At 42.7% G+C, this 24,565-nt stretch overlaps 1 protein-coding gene across 7 annotated transcripts; it reads right to left on the bottom strand.

Annotated features, from left to right (window-relative positions):
- SLC34A3 (solute carrier family 34 member 3) lies at positions 1-23,440 on the bottom strand. Of its 7 annotated transcripts, none has more exons than XM_074289030.1 (15): positions 23,342-23,440; positions 22,076-22,187; positions 21,871-21,985; positions 21,550-21,663; positions 20,948-21,076; positions 20,208-20,351; positions 19,925-20,036; positions 19,578-19,773; positions 16,331-16,417; positions 15,776-15,893; positions 15,517-15,684; positions 14,832-14,948; positions 2,375-2,499; positions 347-1,481; positions 1-174 (listed from the first exon to the last, which is right to left on the bottom strand). In XM_074289030.1, the coding sequence occupies exons 3-14, from the start codon at positions 21,947-21,949 to the stop codon at positions 1,008-1,010; spliced, it is 1,863 nt and encodes a 620-aa protein (XP_074145131.1). In that variant the 5' UTR covers positions 21,950-21,985; positions 22,076-22,187; positions 23,342-23,440; the 3' UTR covers positions 1-174; positions 347-1,007. The 7 variants fall into 7 exon arrangements, with proteins under 7 accessions (XP_074145131.1, XP_074145133.1, XP_074145129.1 ...); XM_074289032.1 differs by having other exon boundaries at positions 1-202; positions 359-1,481; XM_074289028.1 differs by having other exon boundaries at positions 1-184; positions 359-1,481.
- Positions 23,441-24,565: the final 1,125 nt, after the last annotated feature.

Genomic DNA, 24,565 nt, shown 5'->3' with positions numbered 1-24,565 from the left:
GTACTTAATAAATGTTTATTGATTGATGATTATCTTATGACTGTTATAAAACTGTTCCTGATGCCGAGGCTCTCTCTTATTCCTTTTTCCTTTGGATGCAGAACCTACTAACTTGGGCCCACACAGACCTGCCCAGGAAACTATTCCTAGTTAAGAATGCTTGGATCTTTCACACTTAGTAGCACTAGTCCCAGACAGGTTTCTGCCCAGTTGTATCCAGGTTCCCATCCCTGGATCCCTTGGACTAAAAAATCCCTGAGGATGGGCCTGTGCCTCCGGCTGCTGACTCCCCTCTGGGCAGCTCGGGGAACAGGATCACCCACCAGCCAATGCTTGGATCTTTCACACTTAGTAGCACTAGTCCCAGACAGGTTTCTGCCCAGTTGTATCCAGGTTCCCATCCCTGGATCCCTTGGACCAAAAAATCCCTGAGGATGGGCCTGTGCCTCCGGCTGCTGACTCCCCTCTGGGCAGCTCGGGGAACAGGATCACCCACCAGCCACAGATGACGTTCTCTCTCAGAAGTATTGCAGATTGTTTCTTCTCTACCTCACCAGGCTGGCAAAGTCCCTAGTTGACCAGCAAGGGGCAGCATCAGCCAGGTTTGTCCCTTTCTCACTCAGCTACTGGCAGCATAGAGGTGTGATTCTCACCTAAGGCAGCCTCCCAACCCTGGAGCCAGTAGGCTCAGGAAAGCAAAAGCCTGGGGAGGGGAAAGGAGGGTATGCTATAGAGCTCTGTTTATTCTGTAAGAATAAAGGGGGATTTGAGGATAGGTTTGTTGCAGATGGGGGCGTATGGGGTGTAAATATGACACGGTAGTGTCCTAGAAGCCTTCCCTGGTTCTACCCAGGGCTCACCTCTCCAGTCTTTTGTATGAATCTGTGCACAGTTGTTGCCCGCCCTGAGAGGACCCACACGGGTGAGACTGACACATCTCCATGTCCTTCCACCCTTCTTCTCTCAGGCCCGGTGACCCGGGAGGGCTGTAATAAGAAGCTGGATTTTCACAGCCTGTGGGAGTCCAGGACAGCAGGGTTCTCGTAGCAGTAGGCTTCCTTGACTTTGGTGTCCACAGGGGGGTCGTGGGCCTGGGGACAGCACTTGCAGCAACTGGTGATGACGTGGTCCCAGGGCTGAAGCGAGTGGAGCCAAATCGGGAGAAAGGCCCAGGACCGGAGGCGGCGGGGGAGCCAGGCCGGGCGATGCCGCTGCATCACATTGATAAGGATGACCAAGACTAGGAGCCCAAGCAGGGGCCCTCCCACAGCGGCCAGCACAGCAATTCCCGCCATGGATAGCCCAAAGACCGCCAGGGGTATCAGGAAGAAGCTGAAGACCAGGTAGACACCGGCCACCCAGCGGTAACGGGCAGTCACGTTCCCAAACTTCTTGGCCAGAGGGATGGGCAGGCGGAGGGCAGGCACTAGGTACCACAGCAAAATGCCAGCCATGTTAAAGAATAGGTGGATGAGGGAGACCTAGGGGAAATCTGTGTTAGAATATAGAGTGGGAAGAGTCTTCTCAACAGCATCCCCAGATCCTTCCCCACAAATAGTATTACCCAGCCAGGACTGATTTCTGGGCAAGAGAGCATTCACGTAGTATCACAAGGGCCCCAGGGACTCCAGGCTGCATTTATAGAACAGATCAGAGTGCAGAGACTCCTTGGTAAGGGGGCCCCTGGTGACTGGGTTACACAGAGGCCCTACCTATTCTTAATCTGCGCTAGCTAAGGGGTTATCAAGGGCATTCCTCGTGGACCCCTGCCCTGCCCAGGATTTTTCCTGGTGACTTTGAGACAGGGTGTTCTGATAATTTATTAATCAATTCATGATAAACTGGGACAAATCAGGCTTGATAAGAAGTTGGTGAGCTTGGAATCGACTCTGGATAAGGGTGACTCAGTGTCAGTTCGGGCAAAGTCTGGGACCTCGTTCTCATTCCTGCCCCTCAGTAGGCTGGCACGTGCAATAGAAAATTTAATGGCAAAGGAGAGGGAGAAACCTAAGTGGTAATTGGATTAAGTGTTTTTTCTTATGAAGCCAGAGAAGAGGGAGAAATGGAAGATGCTAAAGGGAGAAGAAATGAGCGTTAGCTGGGATAGAATTTAGGACATAAATGGAGGGTTTCTTGGATTAGACTGCGTACAATGGGGAAAGCCTGTGTCAAATACGGAATAGGGCATTCGGGGGCCTTAATCCTGTCCTGTTTACTGTGAGATTGGTATTTTCTCCATTCCACACTCTGCCCCTAAACTGAAAGTGTAAACCAAAGGAAAAGGTTTCCTTTTAGGGAAGGACTTTGAGAAATCTACAGAATCCTAGGCTCAGTCACATTAAAATGCCTGGATAGTCCAAAAAAAGGTTAATACCTGGACAGCACTGAGCAGCATGTCAGCAGGGCTGGCGAGCGCGGCTAGCAAGGCGGTGGTCGTTGTACCGATGTTGGAGCCCAGGAGGAGGGGGTACGCCCGCTCCATGCTGATCACTCCAATTCCTGCAGGAGAACGGGGAGTCACCTGGACTAAGAACTGCCACTTCTGGTAAAACACGCAAACACCTGGGCTGTGGCTCCCATACGCACACCTGGAGGACAAGGGCCTTCACCTGCTGGCTTCCGAGTCTCCGCCTTCCTTCTCTATTTCCATTACCAGCAGGCGCCCAGCAGGAAAAGGCCACCCCTGACACCAAACCTCCTCTCCTGACATTTTCTCCTCTCAAGACAAGCCTCTGGGCAAGGGGCTCCTCATGATGTCACATCTCCTGGCCCAACACCTATCCCTCCCTTCTTTTCTTCACAGTATCCAGAAAAGTGGAGTTGTCTTCCTGTACTTAGAGGCCACACTAAATCATCCAAACACAATACTTTTATACTCCGTTACCACTGAGGGCCAGGGACTGAATTTGGGTTTTGTTTTGTTTTGTTTTAATCGGTTGCCACATGTAAAAGAGTTCCCAGATCAACCCTGTTTCACCAAGCCCTCTGAGATAAGTAACAATCCTTCCGCCCTTTAGAGCTCTCACAGGTCCAGGCTCCAAGGGCCTGGAGACTAGAGCCTCACATACCAACCCTGACCAGTGTTTCCTCAAAAAACAGGGTTATCAAGGAGATTTGGGGGTTATGACCTACAGGTGGAAACCCAAGAGGAAAAAAAGAGAAGGTAGTTGATAGCACTATAAGCCATGCAAGTAAGAAAAAGATAAGCCGAATAAATCTGAGCAACCAATGTTCAGCAAATTGACAAGGGGATTAACAGATGAGGAAAATGGGTGAAACAAGTTTTTTCAAGGCACAAGGGGCGATGTGGTTTAGCTATGTGTCTGTTGTTGAGTCTTCAAGGAAAGGAAGTTTAATAGGGTTGTTAAGTTATTAAAATGAGATAATAGGCAATAAAAATTTTAATCAAGTGAGATATAAATATCCACATGTAGTTTATTTTCTTTCTTTTTTTTTTCCCTGAGGCATTTGGAGTTGCCACATGTAATCCAAAACAAAAAACAAAAAACAACAAAAAAAAAAAAAGGCTGAAAATTTTAACCAAAATGAAGAGTAGGTGAAAATATATAATGACTTGAATCATTTGAATAGTGTTTGTATTTCTGCTTCAGCTGGATTCCAGAAGTAGGCTGTTTTCTCTCCTGAGAGAAGAAGCTGTCTCCCTCTCTTCAGGCTGTTATGGACAATGAAATATTTCTAAAGAAAACAGAAATGTTTTCAGTGGGAAAAAATTGAGGGTGTGTGTGAAGGCTCAGAGATGATGGAAGAAGGAAGATTCAACTTCTGTTTGTTTATTAGAGTAGAGGCATGTTTCACAAAGGAGAAAGGGAAAGGACAGCTGTATGCTTAGAGCTTAAAAATAGATTTGAAGTTTTTTCCAGAAGAGGAAGGAGCTGGATGCTCTGGGGAGGAAGCAGCTGCATGTCCTCTCAAGGATGATGTCATAGAATCCCAGAAACCATCAGGTGAGAGATCTCCCACGGAAGGTCAGAGGGAAAAAAGAAGCGTGGCTGTATTTGGTGATTATCCACTCAGAGGCCCCGAGGCCACAGTTTGTGAACCCAAGGGCAACAACAGATATATTGTCTTCCCAGGGCTTATATCCAAAGTCTAAGAGAGAAACTCCAGAGACTTAACAAAACAGATGACTATTTCCCGCTTATGGTGATTCACACAGGCACAAATGATACTGCCAAAAGGAATCTAAAAAGTGTTACCAACCATTATGAAATCTTGGGCAAGAAACTAAAGCCCAGAGAGACACAGATTGTATGTTCCTTCTTATTGCCACTGAAGGTAAGGGATAAAGAAGAGAAAAGTTAATTTGGGAAGTGAGTAACTGGCCAGGAAGGTGGAATCTGAGAACGGGACCACTGCTTAAAATATTGGGATGACAGATTCCCAGGCAGTGATGGAGTACACCAAGACTGATAAGAAAAAAAGTTTGCTGGGTAACTTGCAAATCTAAGTCAAAAAAAAAAAAAAAAAAAAAAAAAAAAAAAGATGGCAGAGAGAAAAGGCTATCTATGTAAATACCACAAGCCAGATATCACAGAGAGAAACTATAATAAAGAAAGAATGGCAAGCACCCAGATGCCATAAAACTCAAAATCCAAGATAGGAGTTAATAATTAAAATAATCAAGCCTAAATTAAGACCAGATACCTATAGGCATCTAGTGCCTATACACAAATGCCTAAAGTTTAGGTGGGAAAAAAAGAAACTAGAAGTCTTAATGTAAAGATGCAAATTTGACTTTGTAGGTATTGCTGAGAATAGGTATGATGAAACCAGGGTGTGGTTTAAGGTTCTAGAAAGGTACTGTTTATCCAAAAAGAATGAGGATAGATAAAAGGTGGGATGGAGGGTAGTACTGAATACCAAGATGGTACGTGAAGAAATCCGGATACCAGAGGAAGGAAGCATGGTAAGGAGTATTGGGTGATTTCCCTTTAATAGCAGGAAAACCAGAAGTAATTTGGTCATTATAGTATATGCTACAGGCCACCTGGAGATGAAGAATAAATAGATAATGAGTTTGGGAAACAGATTAAAAGTTTGGCACAAATGTTTCCACATATAGTAGTGACAGGGAACTTAAATGATCCAGACTTCTACTCGATCTCTCTCTCCTGATGAATCCAGAGAAGCTAATAACTTCTTCACTTGCTTTAGTGATAATTTCATCCTTCCAAATGTGGAGGAAAACAAAAACAGAAAAGCTCAAAAAACAAAATGTGGAAGAATCAATGAAGGGAAAATTTATTCTGGATCTAATTCTTACTAACAGGAGGAAGGAACTGGTTGTTGGGGTGGGAACAATAGGGAGATGAAGAAAATGATTACTCCCTCCTAGAATATTTGATAGAGGAGAGGAAATGCGGGTATAGTTTAATGTGTTCTCTAGATTTGGGGAAAGCTGAAGAAAACTACAGTGAGAAATAAAAGCGCATCAAAGAATGGATGGGAAGATGATAAACTAACAAGAGAGCAGAGTTGCTCAATTCTAATTTCTTTGCCAAGGCAAATAACCTTTGCACTGGAAATGATCGACCAAAATAGCTAACAGAGTTAATATCCAAGATAAGTAAGGAGATTTAATATCTAGTATACCTAGTTGTCCTTGATACATTTAAGTTATCTGGTCCAGATGAACAACATCTTTAGATACAGAAAGAACTGGCAGGTGTGATTGCTGAACCAAGGTCAATAATACTTGAAAGATCATGGGAAATAGAAGAAAAACTATAGGATTGGAGAAAGGCAAGTGGTTTTCTGATTTTCAAAAAAAGAAGGAAATGATCTTCAAACTATAGCCAAATGAGATTGACATTGATTCTGGGGAAAATTCTGTAGGAAGTCTTTAAACAGATAATGAACTAATATCAAGAGAGGGACAACTGAATACCGTAACTGTATACAGAGAATGGTTTATTCAATAACAGGCTATGTCAGACTAATCTAATTTCCATTTATGATATTGCCAACTGGATAGATGAGAAAAATCCTCTAGATGGAGTTTACTTGGATTTCATTAAAATTTTGAATAAAGTACCTCACTCCTACTCTTCTTATGAGTGAGGTAGAGAGGTGTGACCTAGACAATGATAAAATTAGGTGACTCAGAACAAATTAGAGAACCCATTAAATGAGTAGTTGTTTGTGGTTCAAAATCAATGTAGCAGCCCAGGAATCTGCATTTGGTCCTGTGTTATTTAACAATTTCTAATCAATGATTTGAATAGCAAAGATATGCTTAATAACAGTACTTTACATAAAATGGGTGGGGTAGCTAACACAATAAAGAGTGTCAGGATCCAATAAACTCTTTATAGATATTGGGCTGAATCTAATTAGATGAAATTCAATAAGGTTAAATGGAAAATCTTACATTTTATTGTTGAAAAAAATCAATTTCATAAGTAAGCTCCAAAGACTAAATTCTTAGCGCACATAACATATCTCTGAGACTTGGTAAGCTTACTTGTAGAAGTGTGACAAAGGCACCCATTCTTGTTCCAAAGTATGCACAGATAGGTAGAGCAGCTAGATGGTGCCATGGGTAGAGTGATGATGCTGGAATCAGGAGGACCTACCACTTAATTGTTCTGCGCAGGTATCCTCCTAGATGTTTGCTATTTGCTTAGTGTGTGATGATAAAAAAAAGTCTTTCAGTTGGAGACTGAGCCAGAATTGAGCATATCTACAAAAGTTTGGATATTAATTGATAAACTCTTTTTCAAATGTCAAAAAAGCAACAACAACAAAAAAATACCTGCTATAAGCTTCAGGGTTGGGAGAGAGGTAGCAGCTCTATTAGTGGCTGTGGCTTGCTTCCTGCTGGTGGCTGCCTTCTTTCCTCACCTTGCCATGAATACAAGATACCACCTCTATTTCTGGTAGGCTCACTCTGGGGATCTGACCCACTAGAACAAATGTGGTTTGGCAACGTAGCTCAGAGCCTATATACTATAAGTAAAAGGTGAGGAAAGTATTAAACTAGATGGAAGTTTGCTTAAAAGATAGTTGATATGGAAATATGTTTAGAAGAACTGCACATGTTTAATCTATATTGGATTACTTGCTGTCTAGGGGAAGGGGGAGGGGGTGAGGAAGGGAGAAAAATTTGGAACACAGTTTTGTAAAGGTGAATATTGAAAACTATCTTTGCATGTATTTTAAAAAGAAAAAGATATTTGAGAATTTAGTGGACTTCAAGCTCAAAATGTAGGTCAGTGATATGTCAAACAAGAAAGTTAATGTAGTTTTGTGCTGCATTAAGAAGTTGGTAAAGAAGAAAGAAGAAGAGAAAAAAGAAAAAAAGAAGTTGGTAGTCTCTGCTCTGATCAGGAGTAGCACTGTATTAAGCTTTATTTGCTACAGTTTAAGAATACTGATAAATCATAATGTGCACAGAACGAAAACTAGTATAAAACAGAGCTTCAGTAAGCCAGGGTTTAGGTCGCATTATTTGGGCATTGTTGGAAGGAACTGGAAATGTTTAGCTTGGAGAAAGAAGAAATGGGAGAGGACACGATAGCTGTCTTCAAATATTTGAAGGGCTGTCATGTGGAAAGGGGATTATTGGATTTGCTCTGTTTGGCCCAGAGGGCAGAACCACATGTAGTAGGTGGATGTTACAAAGAAGCAAATTTAGACCTGAAAAGTTAAGAAAAGCTTCTAAACACTCAGCGACTGCTTTGAGAGGTGGAGGCTTTCCTTCTTTATTTGTGCACCACCACAGCAGTCCATTCCAACTCTCAAATTCTGCAATCACAAGATTCAGAATATTCTGTGTGTACATCACTGCCTACTGTCTTGGGATGAGGCAGAGAAGTGTGAGCTCACAAGGGCTCCGAGGACCCCATCACACTATTTCCTAACCAAATTCTGCACCAAATCTCCTCCCTGCCACCTTTCTTCATCCTAAGATCCTTGTTGGTGGGAATATCAGTCATTTACTCAACTTATTGCTATAATTGAGAATTACTGTCCCAGAATCTCAGACTTGGAAGAGATCTCAGAAGCCCTCTAATTCAACCTATATGTAAATTTTTTCTATAACATACCCAAAAAGAAGTACCTCTACTTAAAGACTTTCATTAAGGGGGGAAACTGTTACTTCCTACACTAATCCATTTCATTTTTTTTTTTTTTTAATTTGCAGGCAATCAGGATTAAACGACTTGTCCAAGGTCACACATCTGTTTGAGGTTGGATTTGAACTCAGGTTCTCCTGACTCCAGGGCCATTGTTTTATCCACCATCTGAGCGCCCCAAGCCTATTCCTTTTTTTACTAATTATAACTATTGGTAACTATTTTCCCTTACATCAGATCTAATTTTTCCTCTACAGAGTCCTAGTTCTGAACTCTGGGGCCTGCACTCAAGCAGAACAAGTCTAATAATCCCTTTTCCACATGACAGCCCAAATACCTGAAGATAGCTATTGTGCCCACCTCCACCCCCAAGTCTTATTTTCTCCAGGGTAAGCACTCCCAGTTCTCTCTTTTTTAATGAAACATCTGTAATTTAACTTGCAAAGCTAGCATTTGCAGACCAAATCAGGTCACCTGGCTCTTCAAATGTCAGAGACCCCAAGTGATTTATAGAGGTGAGTTTTATAACAGAAAAGAGAATGTTTAAAATGACAGAAACTTGTTTTGAACATAATTCAATTGGACCAGGCAGGTCACCTGACTTATGGGCTTTTCCCATGCTTTTTTAATCCTACCCCAAAAGTCCTTGTCGTATAAGGGGTGCTGTCTGTAAACAACACAAATCTTATGGTCAGTAGCTAGCAATCCCCTGGTTCTTTCAACCGGTCCTCATGTAGCATGAACTCAAGGCCCCTCATCATCCTGGCAACTTTTCTTTGGACTTTTTTCCATTTGTGAATGTCTACCTAACATGGGGAGTTTAGAATGAAATACAGTACTCCAGATATGTTCTGATGAGGATAGAATACGGAGTAACTAATACCACCCTAGTCCTGGACACCATACTCCTTTTATTGCAGGCTAAGATTGTTTTAATTGGGGGGGGGGGCTGCCAAATCACACTATGGAATCTTATCGAATTTATAGTTCTATAATGAATTTACATACTCCCCAGAGGTTTTTCAGATGAAGTGATACTTAGTCACATTTTTCTATCTAACACTTTTGATATTGATTTATATAATATTTTACATGTATTATTGTTGTTCACTCATGTCAGCCACATCTGATTCTTCCTGACTCCATTGGGAATTTTCTTGGCAAAAAGACTGGAGTGATTGGCCACTTCCTTCTCTAGCTCATTTTATAGATGGGAAAACTGAGGCAAATAGGGTTAAGTGACTTGTTCTGAGTTACACAGCCGGTAAGTAGCCAAGACCAGGTTTGAACTCTGGAACATGAGAGCCTTCCTGATTGTAAGCCCAAGCTTTATCCCCTGCACCACCTAGCTGCCTGGATAGTTTACCTTTACTCCTAATGAATTTTATCTTTTTAGATTTGACTCAGTGTTCTTGCCTGTCAGGATTTTTTTCAATCCTGAAATTTTCATCCAATATGTTAGCCATTCTTCTCAACTTGAAGAACCCTCTATAAATGTGATTAAATAGGCCATCCATTTCTTTATCCAAATAATTGGGGAAATGTTTAAAAAAAAAAAAAAAGCAAAGGTACAACTTTCTGGTCATGAAACTAATAGGATAGCAAAACTGAACATTTTCTTCACTCTCCACTAATTCTCGAAAAAAAAAAAAAAAAAAAGTAATTATGCACCAGGTATACAACAGTCACAACTGGACCCACATGACAAAAAAGAGAGAGCCTTGACATGATAAAAATCCCTATGAATGAGCCTGGAAATGTTCACCTTTAAAGACAAACCTCTACCCCTCCAGCAGTCTGCAGCCTATTTTAGAATCCCCTTTTGCTGCAGAGTTCTGGTACATCTCATCCGCCTGCCCAGCTCCTACCACCTCAAATCCCATTCTCTCCCACTATGGGAGGAGGAGGTAAGGGGAAAGGGGAAAGGGCACTACCTTCTAACTGCTTCCCCTGTACCTGCTCTCTAAGCTGCAGAAAGTGGAAGGGGTTGGTTCAGTTGGCCAACAAGAGAAAGGCCAAGGAAGGAACTCAGGACCATGAGGCTCTCTAAGGCAGAGACCAAGCCAGTGAAATCTAAGTCCACCCCATGTGAAAGAATACCAAGTCCGTTTTGTAGTTCAGCCCCAGAAATGTAACCTTCAGGAAAGGGAGAAGAATAAGAACGTAGATGACAGGGAAATATAAAAATAAAGGCTAAAATGAATAGGCTAAAGGCTAAAAATTTTAAGAAGAAAACCTAATAGAAAGGAACCAAAAACTAGAAGGAAATATGAAGACTAAACCCTCAAAGAGATTACAGACTTCTCTTAATAGTGTAAGACAAAAATGATATTAACTAATAAAAGTTAGTGTTTATATAGTTTGTTAAGGTTTGTAAAGTCCTTTAAAATTATTGCTTCATTTTATCCTGACAATTCTAGGAGGCAAGAGCAAATTATCTTAATTTTAGAGATGAGAAAACGGAGGCAGATAGTGAATAAGTGACCTTCCCAGGGTCCTACAGATAGATAGTAAGAATCTGAGGCTAATTTGAACTCAGGTCTTCTGACTCTAGGCTCGGTGCTCTGTCTATTGCACAATATAGCTGCTTCTGTGGAACCAAAACAAGAAACTCCAGAATTTTTCAAAAATAAAAATAAAATCGATTAGAGAAGAAATTAGGAATTAATATATGCTAGAAGTTTTAGCTTTCAATGTAAGCAATAAAACACCCAATTAGCAGATTAGAAAAGGTCAAATTCACAACAGAAAAGTTCTTCAAGGAAGCAAAAGAGATTTAATAAATTTGGAATGAAGGAATACAGAAATGGAGAAAAATCTGGCAAAAAAGAGAAGACAACCGCATTAAAAGAACACATGATCTCTACACAAAGCCAAAGTTATTGACCTTGAAGACAGGATATGCAGAAACAACTAAAGGAATATAGGTTTCCCAGAAGAATGTGACAAATAAAAAAGACTGAACATTATCATAAAGAAAATAATGCAAAAAAAAAAATTATCCAAAAGAAAGTACAGAAAACAAAGCACCCATTAAAAGACAAATTATCTTCAGAAAACCAAAGCAACCAAACCCTACATTGATCAAATGGAACAATTCTAATGACAAATAAATTCTATAATGACCAAGATAAAGACCTTCAGATATAAAGGACAGGAAGTTCAAATAATTCAAAATTATTGTATATCCTCTAGAAATACCTGCAAGAAATAGTTTAGCAGAGAGGTATCAAACTTTCAGCCTGCAGGCCAACAAAACTCCTAAGTCCAGTCCAACCAAATTAAAACAATTGGAAAATGTTTAACAAAATAAATAAAAATACTACACATAATAATAATGTTCACTTGTGGTTTTCTAAGTCAATATGTAATCTTAAGGGATCTGCTTTTATTTTAAGTTTGACACCACTGAAACATTCAAAAAGCAAAGGAACCAAAATTGCAACCCCAAATGATATACTCTGAAAATAAAAGTCTGATCACCAGAGAAAAGGGGGAACATTCTACCACAAATTCTAGGCACTGAGCACCCTCCAGTACATATCTTTTTCCACATTGATGGAATTTCTTTGGATCTAGTCATTCAACCAATTCTGGGTCCAATGGACTGTACTCTCATCTCCAGAATTCTTAACCTGAAGCCTATGAACTGAAAAAAAATTTTTTTAAATAATTGTACTTTAGTCAGGAAGACCTGAGTTCAAATGTGGCCTCAGACACTTAACCCTTCCTAGCTGTGTGACCCTGGGCAAGTTACTTAACCCCAATTGCCTCAGAGAAAAAAATAAACATAAAATATAATTGTAGATAAGATTAATTACTCATTTCTATAATCTTATAGATTTTATTTTATGCATTTCAAAACATTACTCTAGGAAAGAGTCTATAGGTTTTACCAGACTGCAAAAAATGATAAAAAAAATGAATCTCAACCTTTTCCACCAAAAAATATTATGAAAAACTTTTTCAAGGGCTTTGCTAAAACTAATGTTCCTAATTCTATCATAAAGGAAATTAGTTTATAGCCTAGCAAAACCTGTTCATGATGAAACCACACTTTCTGTGATTGTTGCTTCCTTTTCTAGGTTTTTCCTTATAAAATGTATTCTATAGTTTTGCCTGGAATTTAAGTCATGCCAGTTGCCAATAGTTTGTAGAATCCCTCCTCTTTCCTTTCTTTGAAAATCAGGATGACCCTTGACCTTCCCTACTTCAATGATAGCTTTCACTCTCTCCATATCTTTCAAAGTGGTTTATCTTAGTCTTTCTAGAATATTGCTTATCAAAACCAAGTGACTTAAACACATCAAGGGCAGTAGGTAAGCTTGCTAGTTCCCTACTTATCAGGGGCATCACCTACTCATCATTTTTCCTGTCCAAAGATCATTATTTTTCTTAGAAGAGAATACGGAAACAAAATAACTAAGCAACTCTATGTTTTCTCTATCATTGATTTCACCCCATTGACCCAAGCAAGAAATCTCTTATTTTTTTCCCACTATAGCAAAACATACACCAGTATACACATACACATCCCAAACCTTTTCATAACTTTCCTCATTCATGAAGCCAGTCTTACAAGACAATTCCTTATTTTTGGAGTGCTCACTTTACGCTGTGCTACCTGGAACTCTTGTTTTATTACTTTACTCTATACGTGTTCCTCTTACATTTCCTCCAACTTGGGCCCTTTCTAAATCATTGTTTCCCTGGTCACCCTTTCCAACATTAGGTTGTCTTTTTTCAAATTTCCCATCAATAAGTGAGAATCATCTTTGCACCAGAGTGTGGTGGTGCAGGCCTGTGGTTCCTGTTAGGAGGAATGTGTTCTTTTGATTGCTTGAGTATGAGAGGTCTAAATTGCAATAGCACTAAAGTCCGTACTAATGGGATTAATTAAGTCTGGTACCAATTTAGTGAGATCTCAGGAACAGAAAGTCACTAAGCTGAGAGTGGGGAAGGGGGCTCAACGGGAAAAACAGCGTGTTACGCTTCTGGACTGATTAGTGTTAGGAATCAGATTTACAAGTGGCCACAATATACCTAGACAGACAAAATAGGGAATTTTAGTCTTAAAAGAAAGAAAAAAAAAAAAACAAACAACTCATTACATCTCACTGATCTCACTATCTCTTCTGGATGTCATTATCTCTCTCACATCATCACTCAGCTACATCTTCTCCTTTTGATGTTTTGATACCTATTTATATCACTCTGCCCAGAACCTGGTCACAGTCACCCATCAATCAATCTGAGTCATTCGCCTTCCTTCCTCAAGGACTTCAGTAGTACATCAGTCTTTCTTTCTACGCCAATCCCTGTCCTCTTACCTAGAGATTTCAATATAAATCTTAATGTCTTCTTAAATATCCTGGCATCCCAGATCATTAATTCTTTCAATTTCCATAACCTGTTGTCACTGTACCTTAGTCACCCATAGGGAGGAACAAATCTTAGATCTATCAGCCATTCAGTTCAATAACAACACCCCTTATTGTGTTATTTCCATGATCTTGAACTATAAGATTCCTCTCTGATGTTCTATCTTTTTCCACCTACCTGTGCCTCCTTCTGAATCCATTCTTCACTCTCACTACATCCTTCAGTCTCTTTTTCCCTCATTGTTAAATCAAAACTCCTGGATTGTTTTCTCTTTCTTTTCTTCATTGACTTGGACCCATTCTTTTTTTGTTTGTTTGTTTTTGTTTTTTACTGAGGCAATTGGGGATAAGTGAGCTATTTCCATGATCTTAAACTATAAGATTCCTCTCTGATGTTCCATCTTTTTCCACCTACCTGTGCCTCCTTCTGAATCCATTCTTCACTCTCACTACATCCTTCAGTCTCTTTTTCCCTCATTGTTAAATCAAAACTCCTGGATTGTTTTCTCTTTCTTTTCTTCATTGACTTGGACCCATTCTTTTTTTGTTTGTTTGTTTTTGTTTTTTGCTGAGGCAATTGGGGATAAGTGACTTGCCAGGGTCACAGAGCCAAGAAGTACCTGAGGTCATATTTGAACTCGGGTCCTCCTGACTTCAGGACTGGTGCTCTCTCCACTGCGCCACCTAGCTGTCCCAGACTTGGACCCATTCTTAATGCTCTTGTTCTACTGACATCTGTACTTTGCCAAACCCCATACCTGGGTTTATCCCTACCATTTTCTTTCTCTGTTCCTATTCATAATATACTGGAGAAAGTCACAGAGAAATCACAGAAGGTCACAGAAAGTACTGAGTTAACTACTATAAATATATATTACCTACTCACAACTGAGTTTTTACTACAGTATGACAACCTTTTTATTCTTCATTTATTAATTCTGTTACCCTCTCCATGGTTATTGAAAGCCACATTTTCTTTCCTCAAGTTCCTTACCTCACCTTCCTTTCTCATCCCTTTAGCAAAGGATTTGAACCTTTATTTCCCTTCAAGGTTCAACTCATTCCCAGTTAAAACCTGTTCTGATGCCTTTTCACCTACTCACTTCTATTGTTAGTGCTCCACCAAATTTCTTGGATTTCTTATCTGTAAGAGTGCCAGTAATTCCTTAATAGAAAGTAAGCTCCTTGAGGGCAGAGGCTGACTGTTTTGTCTTTCTACCCTTAGCATCTACTACAGTGTCTTATAAATAATAGGCATTTAGTAAGTATATAATGAGCTAAACTAAATTGAATTGGACCAGCATCTCACTGTCTCTCCCAGTCCATCCCACAGTGAGACATCTTCTCTTACCCATCAGGGGAATGATAGCAGCAGTGAAGACGCTGCTGCTCTGGACCACAAAGGTCATAACAGCACCAACCACAATAGCCAGGTAGCCGCTGAGCCATCCAAAGGGGAAAGGGAATTCTGCAGGAATCAAGAGGAAGAAAATAACCATAGTGATTATAAAAAATTAATAACAGAATATGCAATTTATATAGCACTTTACAGTTTATAAAATCACTTTCTTAAAAGTAGTCCTCTAAGATAATTAGTTTAACTAGTATTTTCCTCATTTTGTAAATGAGGCTAAATGAGCCTCAGAGAATACCCACTTTTATAAAACTGGTAGCAAAAAATTCCTGATATTAGTAGCAATAATGATATTACTAATTTTTGACATTGCCCTTAGGGTTTATGATGTTTTTTACATTATTATTTTTGGTTCTCACCAAAATCCTTCAAGACAGATAGTTGAATTATTATCATCACCATTTTACAGATGAGTCTCAGAGAGGTCAAGGAACTTTCCCAACTTCACAGAATGGATTTAGTGGCAGAGAGCTTCCACATCTCCTGACTCCGAAAGTCCCATATTCTTGCCAATCTGCCACACTTCCTAAACTTCCTCCAATCCTCATCTTTCCCCCTTGTGTTCTCCTCCTGGACAGTACCTGGCCAACTGCCCTCCCCTCCAATGCCAGTTCCCCCTCACCAGCATTGATGACCTTTCGAATGACCTGGGCAATCTGGCCATGAAGGACGGAGTTGAGGAGGCGGACGATGAGCACCAGGCCAGAGCAGAGGACAAGTAGAGAGCCAGCCAGGAGGATGAAGCCAACGGCCAGGTCATTGAGGGATGATCCCACGAAAAGGTGGTGACCTAAAGAGATGGTCACAAGGATTGGGCTGGGGCTGGGGGAACGGGCCGGCAGGGAGGAGTCGAGGAGAAGTTCAGAGAGGAACTCTCTTACAGCGTTCCACGTAGACTGTGCTTGTGATGTTCTTCTCTAGGCAAAGCTGGACCCCGCAAGGGAAGCAGGACTGCACGCTGCATTCACTCACGTTCTTCACTGGTATGGTCTCCACATCCTGGGGTAGAGTCAGGGGTCACAGAAGGGCTTAGAAGTCAGAGGCTTGGCTTAGGAATGTCAGGGGGCAATACTGGGAGAGTAAGGGTACATAAGGTGGTGTCTGGGGAGAGTTCTGGAGTCAGAGGGCCAGGTTAGCAATAGCTATGTTAGAAAGAGTCCAGGATCAGAGCCAGGATGAACTGTGGCACTCTGGTTAAACTTTTTTCTGTCAGAATGGCATTTTTAAATGAAAGAAAAATGAAATTTTCAATTAGAGATGAATGAAAAAGAAGATGTAATTTTTTTCATTCAAGTTTATGGATCCCCTGGAATCTAGGGGTTCATGAACCTCAAGTTAAGAACCTTGGTCTAGAGGAACCCTGAGGAAGTGGATTCTCTTTGATCTATGATATATGGGAGACAGGGGTCTGTTTGTGACCTGGGATGTATCCTCACCATCTCGTCCCTGGTGACACACCATCGCTTGATGATGCTGTTGGTCACATTTCCTTTGGCACTTTCTGAGATAACTTTAGGGTCCAGCTGTGGAAGACCAGGCCAGAACAGTGAACAAAGGAAAGCTCAGTGATAGGCTAGCATCAGCCTTAATACTGTCTCTGGCATCAACCACCTCCTGAGTAACTTCCCACCTTTTCTCTTCCTTCCCTCCTCCCCTTTATGCACACACACACACACACACACACACACACACACACACACACACACACACATACGGGTCCCCCATGGTTACCTAGACCTGCCCCCTGCTAGCCACCAGAAATCTTGCGAAAGATAACCAGCATAGTTGGCCAAGTATTGCCCATTTTGTTTAAAGAGTTCAAAGGAAAGAAAGAAGGGGAAAGTTTTCATGGCTATAACCATAATTATGCTCTGCAATAGGAAAGCAAATATGAAAAATGATAGCTCCTGCTCCCAAGGAACTTACAGTACAATTGGGAAGAGACACGTATACATATAAATATGAGATTAGTGAGAATGTGGTAAATGCAAGAAAGAGACTCAGACAAAGTAGTCTGAGAAAATTTGAGTTAGAAAGGACCACTTTCATCAGGGGAATGAGTGAAGACTTCATGGAGAAGGTACATTTAAGATGTACATTCAAAGAAATAAGGGATTTTGACAGATGAAGTTGAGAAACCAGATCATTTCAGAGAGAGCTGGAAAAGGTGGGAAACCTTAATAAATTCACAGAGACAGAAAACTATAGGAAAAGATTAGGGAATATATTTAATGGTCCCATTTGTTGGAATTAGAATGTGTGAATGTATAAAATGTAAGACTGATCAGGAACGCTCACTAATCAACTAGGGGAGCTTTGTTTCAAACTTTTAATTGTCTGTGCTCCAGTTTCTTCATCTGTCAAAATGACCTGGAGAAGAAAATGGCAAACCAGTACAGTATCTTTACCAAGAAGACCCCAAAATGGGGTCATGAAGAGTCGCTATAACAGAAATAACTGAACAAGAAGAGTAACAATATCCTCTCTCTGTAGAGCTAAGGCACCTTAAAAGGAAAAAAAGACACTACCTGATTCAGTCTTAGTGATTTTGGTTTGGCCTCCAAAATAAATTGGGTTGGTTTGGAGCCAGTCCTACATGCCTTCTAAGGGATGGGTTTCAGTGTCTGGGACAGCCTCAAGATTATGCCATAAACTTAGAGCTGGAAGGAACCCTAGAAATCAGTGAGTCTGACGGCTTCATTTTACAGATAAGGAAACTGAGCTTTAGAGAAGTTAAGTTCTCCATGGTCACATGGCTAGTAAATGCCAGGCATGAAGCAAGGCTTTCTGACTCCAAATTCGGCATCCCATGCACCACACCATGCTGTCTCTCATATACTCCAGAGTATACAATCTCTTAAGCAGAAATAACCTTTGGGTTGGTCTATAAAAGTGAACTCGCTGACCTGGCAGCTTTTGGATGAGAGCCACGTCTACCTACTGACTTGTGCTGGCACTTCAAAAGATGGAGAGGACCCAGAAAACCACAACAGTGCATCTCTCAGCGGAGAAGGTTGATGCAAGCCTACTAATTAGCATGAAGCAGGAGTCATCCCTTAAGATGAACTAATGTAACACAATTTGGACAAGCATCATGCTAGTAGTCTACCTACAAATAAGAATCAAATAAACCTTTTTTTGTTATTGTTGAGTCATTTCACTTGCGCTTTACTCTTCATGACTCCATTTGGGGTTTTCTTGGCAAAGACACTGGAGTAGTTTGCCATTTCCTTCTCCAACTCATTTTACAGATGAGGAAACTGAGGCAAACAGGGGTAAGTGACTTGCTTAGAGTCACACAGCTCAGTAAGTGTCTGAGACCGGATTTGAACTCAGAAAGATCCTGATTTCAAGCCCAGTGTTCTACCCCCTGTGCCACCTAGTTGCTCCAAATAAACCTAGGAAGGAGCTACATATAGAAACTTCCATAGAATAAATTCTAGATGGTGATGTCAGTCAAAGGAGAATGTGACCCTTTTAGGGATTCCTCTAAGCCTGGATGTGGTTGTGTAAGCCTCGAGCTTATGATCTTTTAGGCTACTGATTATAGAAATCAAGTTAGAAAGATGGAGTGCAACCATTTTGTGAAGGGATTTAAATGCCAAGGCTAAGAAGATTGTATTTGATCCTCTAGGCAACAGGAAAAGTCATAGAGGAAAAATAAGGTCATTGGTGATACATTAAGGAGATTCTTTAGTCAGCTGTGTGAAGAAGGAAGCAAACAATTTGGAAGCTGAGAGTGACCACTCGGAAGGCTATGACAGTAACCCAAGACAAGGGTGCAGTAAAAAGGAGATAGCAGAAGTAAAGAGAAGTGAAGGAAACGGATGGAAAAGATACTGCGTTCTAATCAGTGGGCCTGGGAATGTGTCGGCTGTGAGAGGTAGAAGAGAGGGAGGAATTAAAGTCAACTCTGAGGTGTAAAATCTGGCTGCAGGGAAGTGCCCTCAACAGAAGCAGAGACCCTAGGGGGAAGAATGGCTCTGAGAGGAAGACGATGAGTTCGGTTTGGGACAGTTACTTTGAGGACTGGTGGTACTTCTGGGCAGTTGAAGTCATAGGTCTGGAGCTCAAGGGAAGAAATCAGAGCCAGATGAACAATTCAGCTCAAGAAACACTTCTTAAAGGTACTGTGCTGGACGATAGAGAGACAGCCATGGAGCATGGCATGCTTTCACTTTCACAAATGTTATAATACTGATTATACAGATGTGATAGTCATGTGAACAGTTGAAAACTGGAGCCGTGGAAAGAGATGAAGTCGTTAAGGAATAAAGAAGAGGAAAAAGGTCAAGAACAGAACCTTTGGGGGCTTCCACAGTTAGCAGACAGGAGAACAAAGATGAGCCAAGGGGGGCTCAGAAGCTGAATTCAGATGAAGAAGATAACCATTGCCATTGAAGCCGAAATTAATGCAAGAACCTCCCTAGTTTTTCTGTGATCCAGACAATGACTTAACAAATCCTAATTCCAAATCTCTCTCTCTCTCTCTTTGAAAATCAAGATACTTTACCAATGTTGATTTTAGGCCCATCGAGCTGTTACTTTTATTAAAACTTTCTTAGGAGGGCATGGAAAAATGAAACATAAGCTATTCAATTAACAAATGAATTAAGCCCCAAAGAGAAACCCAATAACCCTGAGATTCTGATCCCTCTCTCCCTCCATTCTCCTGGAAGGTACCTGCACAATGAGGTGGGTGAGGGGCTGTGTTAGCACCTTCAGGATGTCGGGTGCCTGTTGCCCAGGGCTGAGAGTAAAGGCTCCCACCACCAGACCACTGAGTTTCTCCAGAGCTCTGGCTGCAACTTCCAGGGGCAGCAACACCAGAACTGTCATCCAATTAAAAATGCCATGGACAGCAGAGCCACCAAAGGCTCTGCAATACCAAGTTCACATGATCCGATGTAAAAATGTTCTCCACCATAGACCTCCCTCCCAGGCCCTGGGAAGACCCAACCGGAGGACCCTCCCCCGTGTCTCCCTCCTTGACCCTGGACCTCCCCCTCTCCAGCCTTTCCCCCAATCACCTCCGGAATTCATCCCTGGCACCCGACTGGGCCATGGAGACTAAGGTGCTGGTGATAGATGTGCCCACATTGACTCCCATGATGATCGGTACCGAGGCTTTAACAGTCAGCACTGAGGAGAAAATCCAGCTCAACTTCTAGAACTCTCAGCCCTGAGACTGGGGTAGCTATGGGGAGAGCCTGTCCTCCCCACCCCTACCCCCATCAGTCCTCCCAAAAATCCACTTTTCTGTGAACCCGGAGGCCAGTCACCGGAGAGCAGAGGAGAAAATCAGCCACTCACAGTCTGAGGCCACCATGCTGACCACGATGGAGGAGGAGGTACTGGAACTCTGCACCAGGACAGTGACCAAGACGCCGATGACCAGTCCAGCCACAGGGTTGGACAGGACTACGTTGTCCTTGAAGATGTCCCCGGTTACTTTGCCTAAGATAAAAGGCAGGAGGGCGAAGGGAAGAAGAAAAGGATCTGAGAGAGATAAAGAAGCAATCCCTGAGAGGATACCAGTGGAAACTGGCACTACTTGCATGAGCTGTCAGAGTGAACTGAGAACAAGCACACTTTTAAACAATAGCAACTCTAAAAGCAAACAACTTCTTTTTCTTTTCTTTTTTTTTTTTGGGGGGGGGTGTATATGTGAGGCAATTGGGGTTAAGTGACTTGCCCAGGGTCACACAGCCAGGACGCGTTAAGTGTCTGAGGCCAGATTTGAACTCAGGTCCTCCTGACCTCAGGACAGGTACCAAATGCACCCAAAGATCAGCCATGATAGCAGAAAACCCACAATGAAGCACGCTACCTTACAGACAGAGGATGCAGAACTAGACATATTCTATTACATGTGGTTGGTATAACAATTTGTATTGTTTGACTATCCATCTTTACAAGAGTTTCTTTTTCCTCTGCTTTTCAATGGTGAGATGGGGGCAGGGAGGAAGAGAGGAAATCGATTTGTAAATGGAAAAAAATTGTTTAAATTAGTGATTCCTAAACCTGCCCTGGTGGTGCCCAAGGTCACTCACTGCTCAGCAGCTGGAAGGCAGAGCTGAGAATATCCAGGGAACAAATGAAGAGGTAGAGGAGGCCAAGAAGGGCAAAGCCCTTCAGGACACCAATGACCACATGGCGTAGCTGATCTTTCCAGTTTAGCTCTGAGGGAACAAAGTAGACATTGATCTTTTGCCCAGGGCTCCCATGTTTACCCTTCTTTCATAAACAGTTCCTACATCCCCCTCATCCTGCATTCCCTTTCCAAACACCAATCCCCGCATCTGTGTGCCACACCCCTCTTCCCAACTTTAATCCCTTTATTTCTATTTCCGTTCCTTACTTTGACCTCTCCAGTCCCATGTTTCCTCTACTAACCTGAATCCCCACATGCCTATTCCATACCCCAATTCCACAACTTCAATCACTCTCCCCATGCCCTCAGTTTCTCCATTTATTAAATGGGGATGCAATCATGAGGGCTCTTCGAAAACCAAACTCAAAGAATTTATTTGCAGCTCTTTCCCTTGACTACAAGATGTTTCCTTCAATGTCAGATGCTTTCTTGCCCCCTTTTAATTCCTTGTCTCTGGCTCGCTCTGACCTTCTCTACCTCAGAGACAAGAATAGGATTCACCTTTCCATGACTGGCCAGATGCTTTCAGCTGTGGGAGGGCCCAAGGGTCCGCCACCCCCTCTTCCTCCAGGTCAGGGGTCCAATCAGGGGCCTGCGCTCTGAATTCTTCCATCCCTGCGGAGGGTCTGAGTCAGGGCCAGGATGAATGGCTGAGCTGGACCCCAGGACAAGGGCCAGCTTTCCAGGAGGGGGCAGGGAAGGCACCAAACCGGGCAGAAGCTGAGATGGAGTCAGGGTGTGTGACAGGACACAGGAGTTGGGGGTTAAGGAGCAGAGAATCAAAGGGAGAGGGGAGGATGTGGAAGGAGGCTGTTCTGGTACCTGCATCTCCGGTTCTCTGGCCCTCAAGGCTGATCGTGACTGTGGTCGGGGCCTTGTGGCCAGGCTGAGAGTGAGACATGGGCAGGAGTCAGTGTAGGGCCAGGTCTCAGACTGGCTGTGGGAAATGAAAAGAATGGGAGAAGGTTCCTTCTTTCCCTGTCAGGGAATGTAAAGGAGCCAGAAATCCTGAGGCTCTGCTCCTCACCTCCACAGAAGGAAACTGCTTTGGCTTCAGGTCTGTGTTTTTCTCCCACCTGTCCGTTAGAAATATATCCTTCCAAACCAGAATCCGCACCCACCATAGAAGTGATGATGCTCTATTACAGGAGACAAATTCAGAGGCTTCGGGTAACCCATGGTCTCATCCGTCCCTCTGTCTTCCTAAAGTCTGGCCCATGCACAAGTCCCTTGATTTATACTATTCCTGCCAGTTCTTCCAGGATATACACGGTCAGATCAAGCTATCTTTGGGTTGGATCAAGGGTTAGGGTGGAGAAGAGGGCAAGGAGGGCAAAGTGGGAAGGTAACATCAGGATCTGGCCCTGAGTGGAGAACTCAGTGACCCTTCCTATCTCGTGTCATTAAAGATACTGTAGATGCTTTCAGATTAGACTTTGGCATTTGAAATGACTAGAGTGACAATTTATCATTACAATTCCTTATTGTATGCTCAATAAGGGGTATAGGTTAGAACTAGAGAATGATAGGGGGGGGGACACCAAGAGCCTGGAGATCAGCGCTCCTACTCATCTGTCAGAAAGCCAAGATCCTAATTTCTCAACACTTTCTGCCCCTCAAAAGCCACACTGTTCATCTTTAATCTTACCCTTGGCTTTCCCATAGCTGATTTCTAGCTTTTATTTGGAAGCAACTGCTTCCCCCCTCCATACCTCCAGAAGGTTCTTAAGATCAGAGATGTGGAGTTGGAAGGGACCCCAGTGCAAGTCTCTCATTTACAGATAAAAGGGACTTGTCCAAAATCACACAAGCTGTAGGCATTAGAAGTGGGACTCAATCGCAGGTCTTCTGACCTCACATGCAGTGTTCTTTTACAGTGGACCAGCTTGCCTCCAGATGTTTCCACCTCCCTTGGATGGTCAAACCCATCACAGCCCAGGTCCTCCTCACAAGTCACCCACGAGCACAGACATCATGTCATGTCATGTCATAGTCTGCAGCTCTCTCCTGCCTGATTCTGAGATTTTACAAGGCAGGAGGGGGTATACCTCCTCTGTCACCCTCCTCATACTCAGGTGGTATAAGAAGGGATGGAGGTGCACGTGTCCTGCTCCCCTCTCCTTCTTGGTCACTCCTCTGTTCCCTTGTAGTTCTTTCCTGCCATTAACTACGAGGTAGCTAGGGATGAGAGGATAAACCCTGGTATCCCGTGAGAGAAAGCCAACCCACCCTCTCTAGTACATCCACCTGCTGCCCCAGCCAAGCCCCAAGTCCTAGCCCCTAGGACTCCTACCTGAGCAGCCTCTTGGCCCCAAGGCACCCTCTGAGAAGTGATTAGGAGGCTGTATAAGAGCCTGGTAGTGCCTTGAACCCACGGGAGCAGCTTCAGGTCAAAGATCCAGCTTTGCTCACACATGACCCACTATAAGCACCACCCCATTAATGTTTACCCGAGAGCTAATCTGCCCCCCACTCCCTGGTGAGGACACCACATTTCTGCCGTGGTCCTCCAGCCCCAGACACCCCCAAGGGACAAAGCTGTCTACCCCCAAGCCCTTCCCAGCAAGAGGATTACCCTCGCTTAGTCTGGGTGCCTCCCCCTGACGTGGGAAAGTAAGCTCTCCTGGACCATCCCCAAGGTCATCTGTTGGATGGCACTGATCCCTTTCCCCATCCTGGAGAAGCCGGGGGACAGGTACGTTTAACTGTGACCACAACTGCACTCAAACAGGGACACGTGACCCCTACAAAGCCTGACTTCTACCTACCCTTATGCCAGTGGCAAGGCGGAAAGCAAAGGAGCCTGGGTTTAATGTTCTGCACCCCCAGGTTCCAGTTCTTCTTTCGGTTCTGGCTTTCTCTATGCAACTCCAGAACAGCTAGAAAAAACATGGACTTAAGAAAAGTGACTGAGGTGCCCGAGTCCTGAGCTGGCAAATGCCTTACATGGCTTATCTGCCCCAGAGCCCTGATAAAGAGATGCTTAATCTTGAACAGTTTACGTGGCCTTCCGTCCTGCTATCTCCCTGTCCGTTGCTCACCCTCCCAAGGGCATCATCCACTTGCCTGGAAGGAAAATGAGAGCAGGGTGGGCAAACCAGGGGCAGCTTCTGTTCCTAGACTCCATGTTGGGGCAAAGGGAGGATAAAGATCTTGGAGAGTGAGTGCAGGATTATTCTGAGTTAAGAATAAGTCAGGGTCCAACACAATCCCAATAGACTTTGGATAGAAAATGCCATCTGCCTCCAGAAATAGAATGAAAGTTGAATGTAAGGCAGCACCTGCTAGGTTCACTTCTTTTTTGTTTTTTTTTTCCCTCTCCCATGGTTTTCCCCTTTTGTTCTGATTTTTCTCTCTCAACATAATTCATAAAACAACATATATTAAAAATTAATTAATTTTTTAAAAAAAGAATGAATCAGAGTTTGGATAAGGGAAAGGTAGAGGAAAGGAAAATTGAGTTAAATATCTGTGTCCAGAGTGGGGTCAACAACTAGGTTTAACAAGTCATCAGTGG

This window comes from Sminthopsis crassicaudata, chromosome 2 (genome assembly GCF_048593235.1).
Source record: "Sminthopsis crassicaudata isolate SCR6 chromosome 2, ASM4859323v1, whole genome shotgun sequence".
Taxonomy (NCBI): Eukaryota; Metazoa; Chordata; class Mammalia; order Dasyuromorphia; family Dasyuridae; genus Sminthopsis; species Sminthopsis crassicaudata.
The sequence above is the reverse complement of the archived record's forward strand: the minus strand, read 5'-3'. Positions and strand labels throughout refer to the sequence as shown.

Excerpts from the sequence above, each read along its gene's own strand:
- SLC34A3 (XM_074289030.1), bottom strand. The coding sequence starts at position 21,949 with ATGTCTCACTCTCAGCCTGGCCACAAGGCCCCGACCACAGTCACGATC. Across the intron at positions 19,774-19,924 it reads GCCAGGGATGAATTCCGGAG|AGCCTTTGGTGGCTCTGCTG; the intron begins GTGATTGGGGGA and ends TTGGTATTGCAG. Across the intron at positions 2,500-14,831 it reads TGCTATCATTCCCCTGATGG|GAATTGGAGTGATCAGCATG; the intron begins GTAAGAGAAGAT and ends GTTCTCCTGCAG.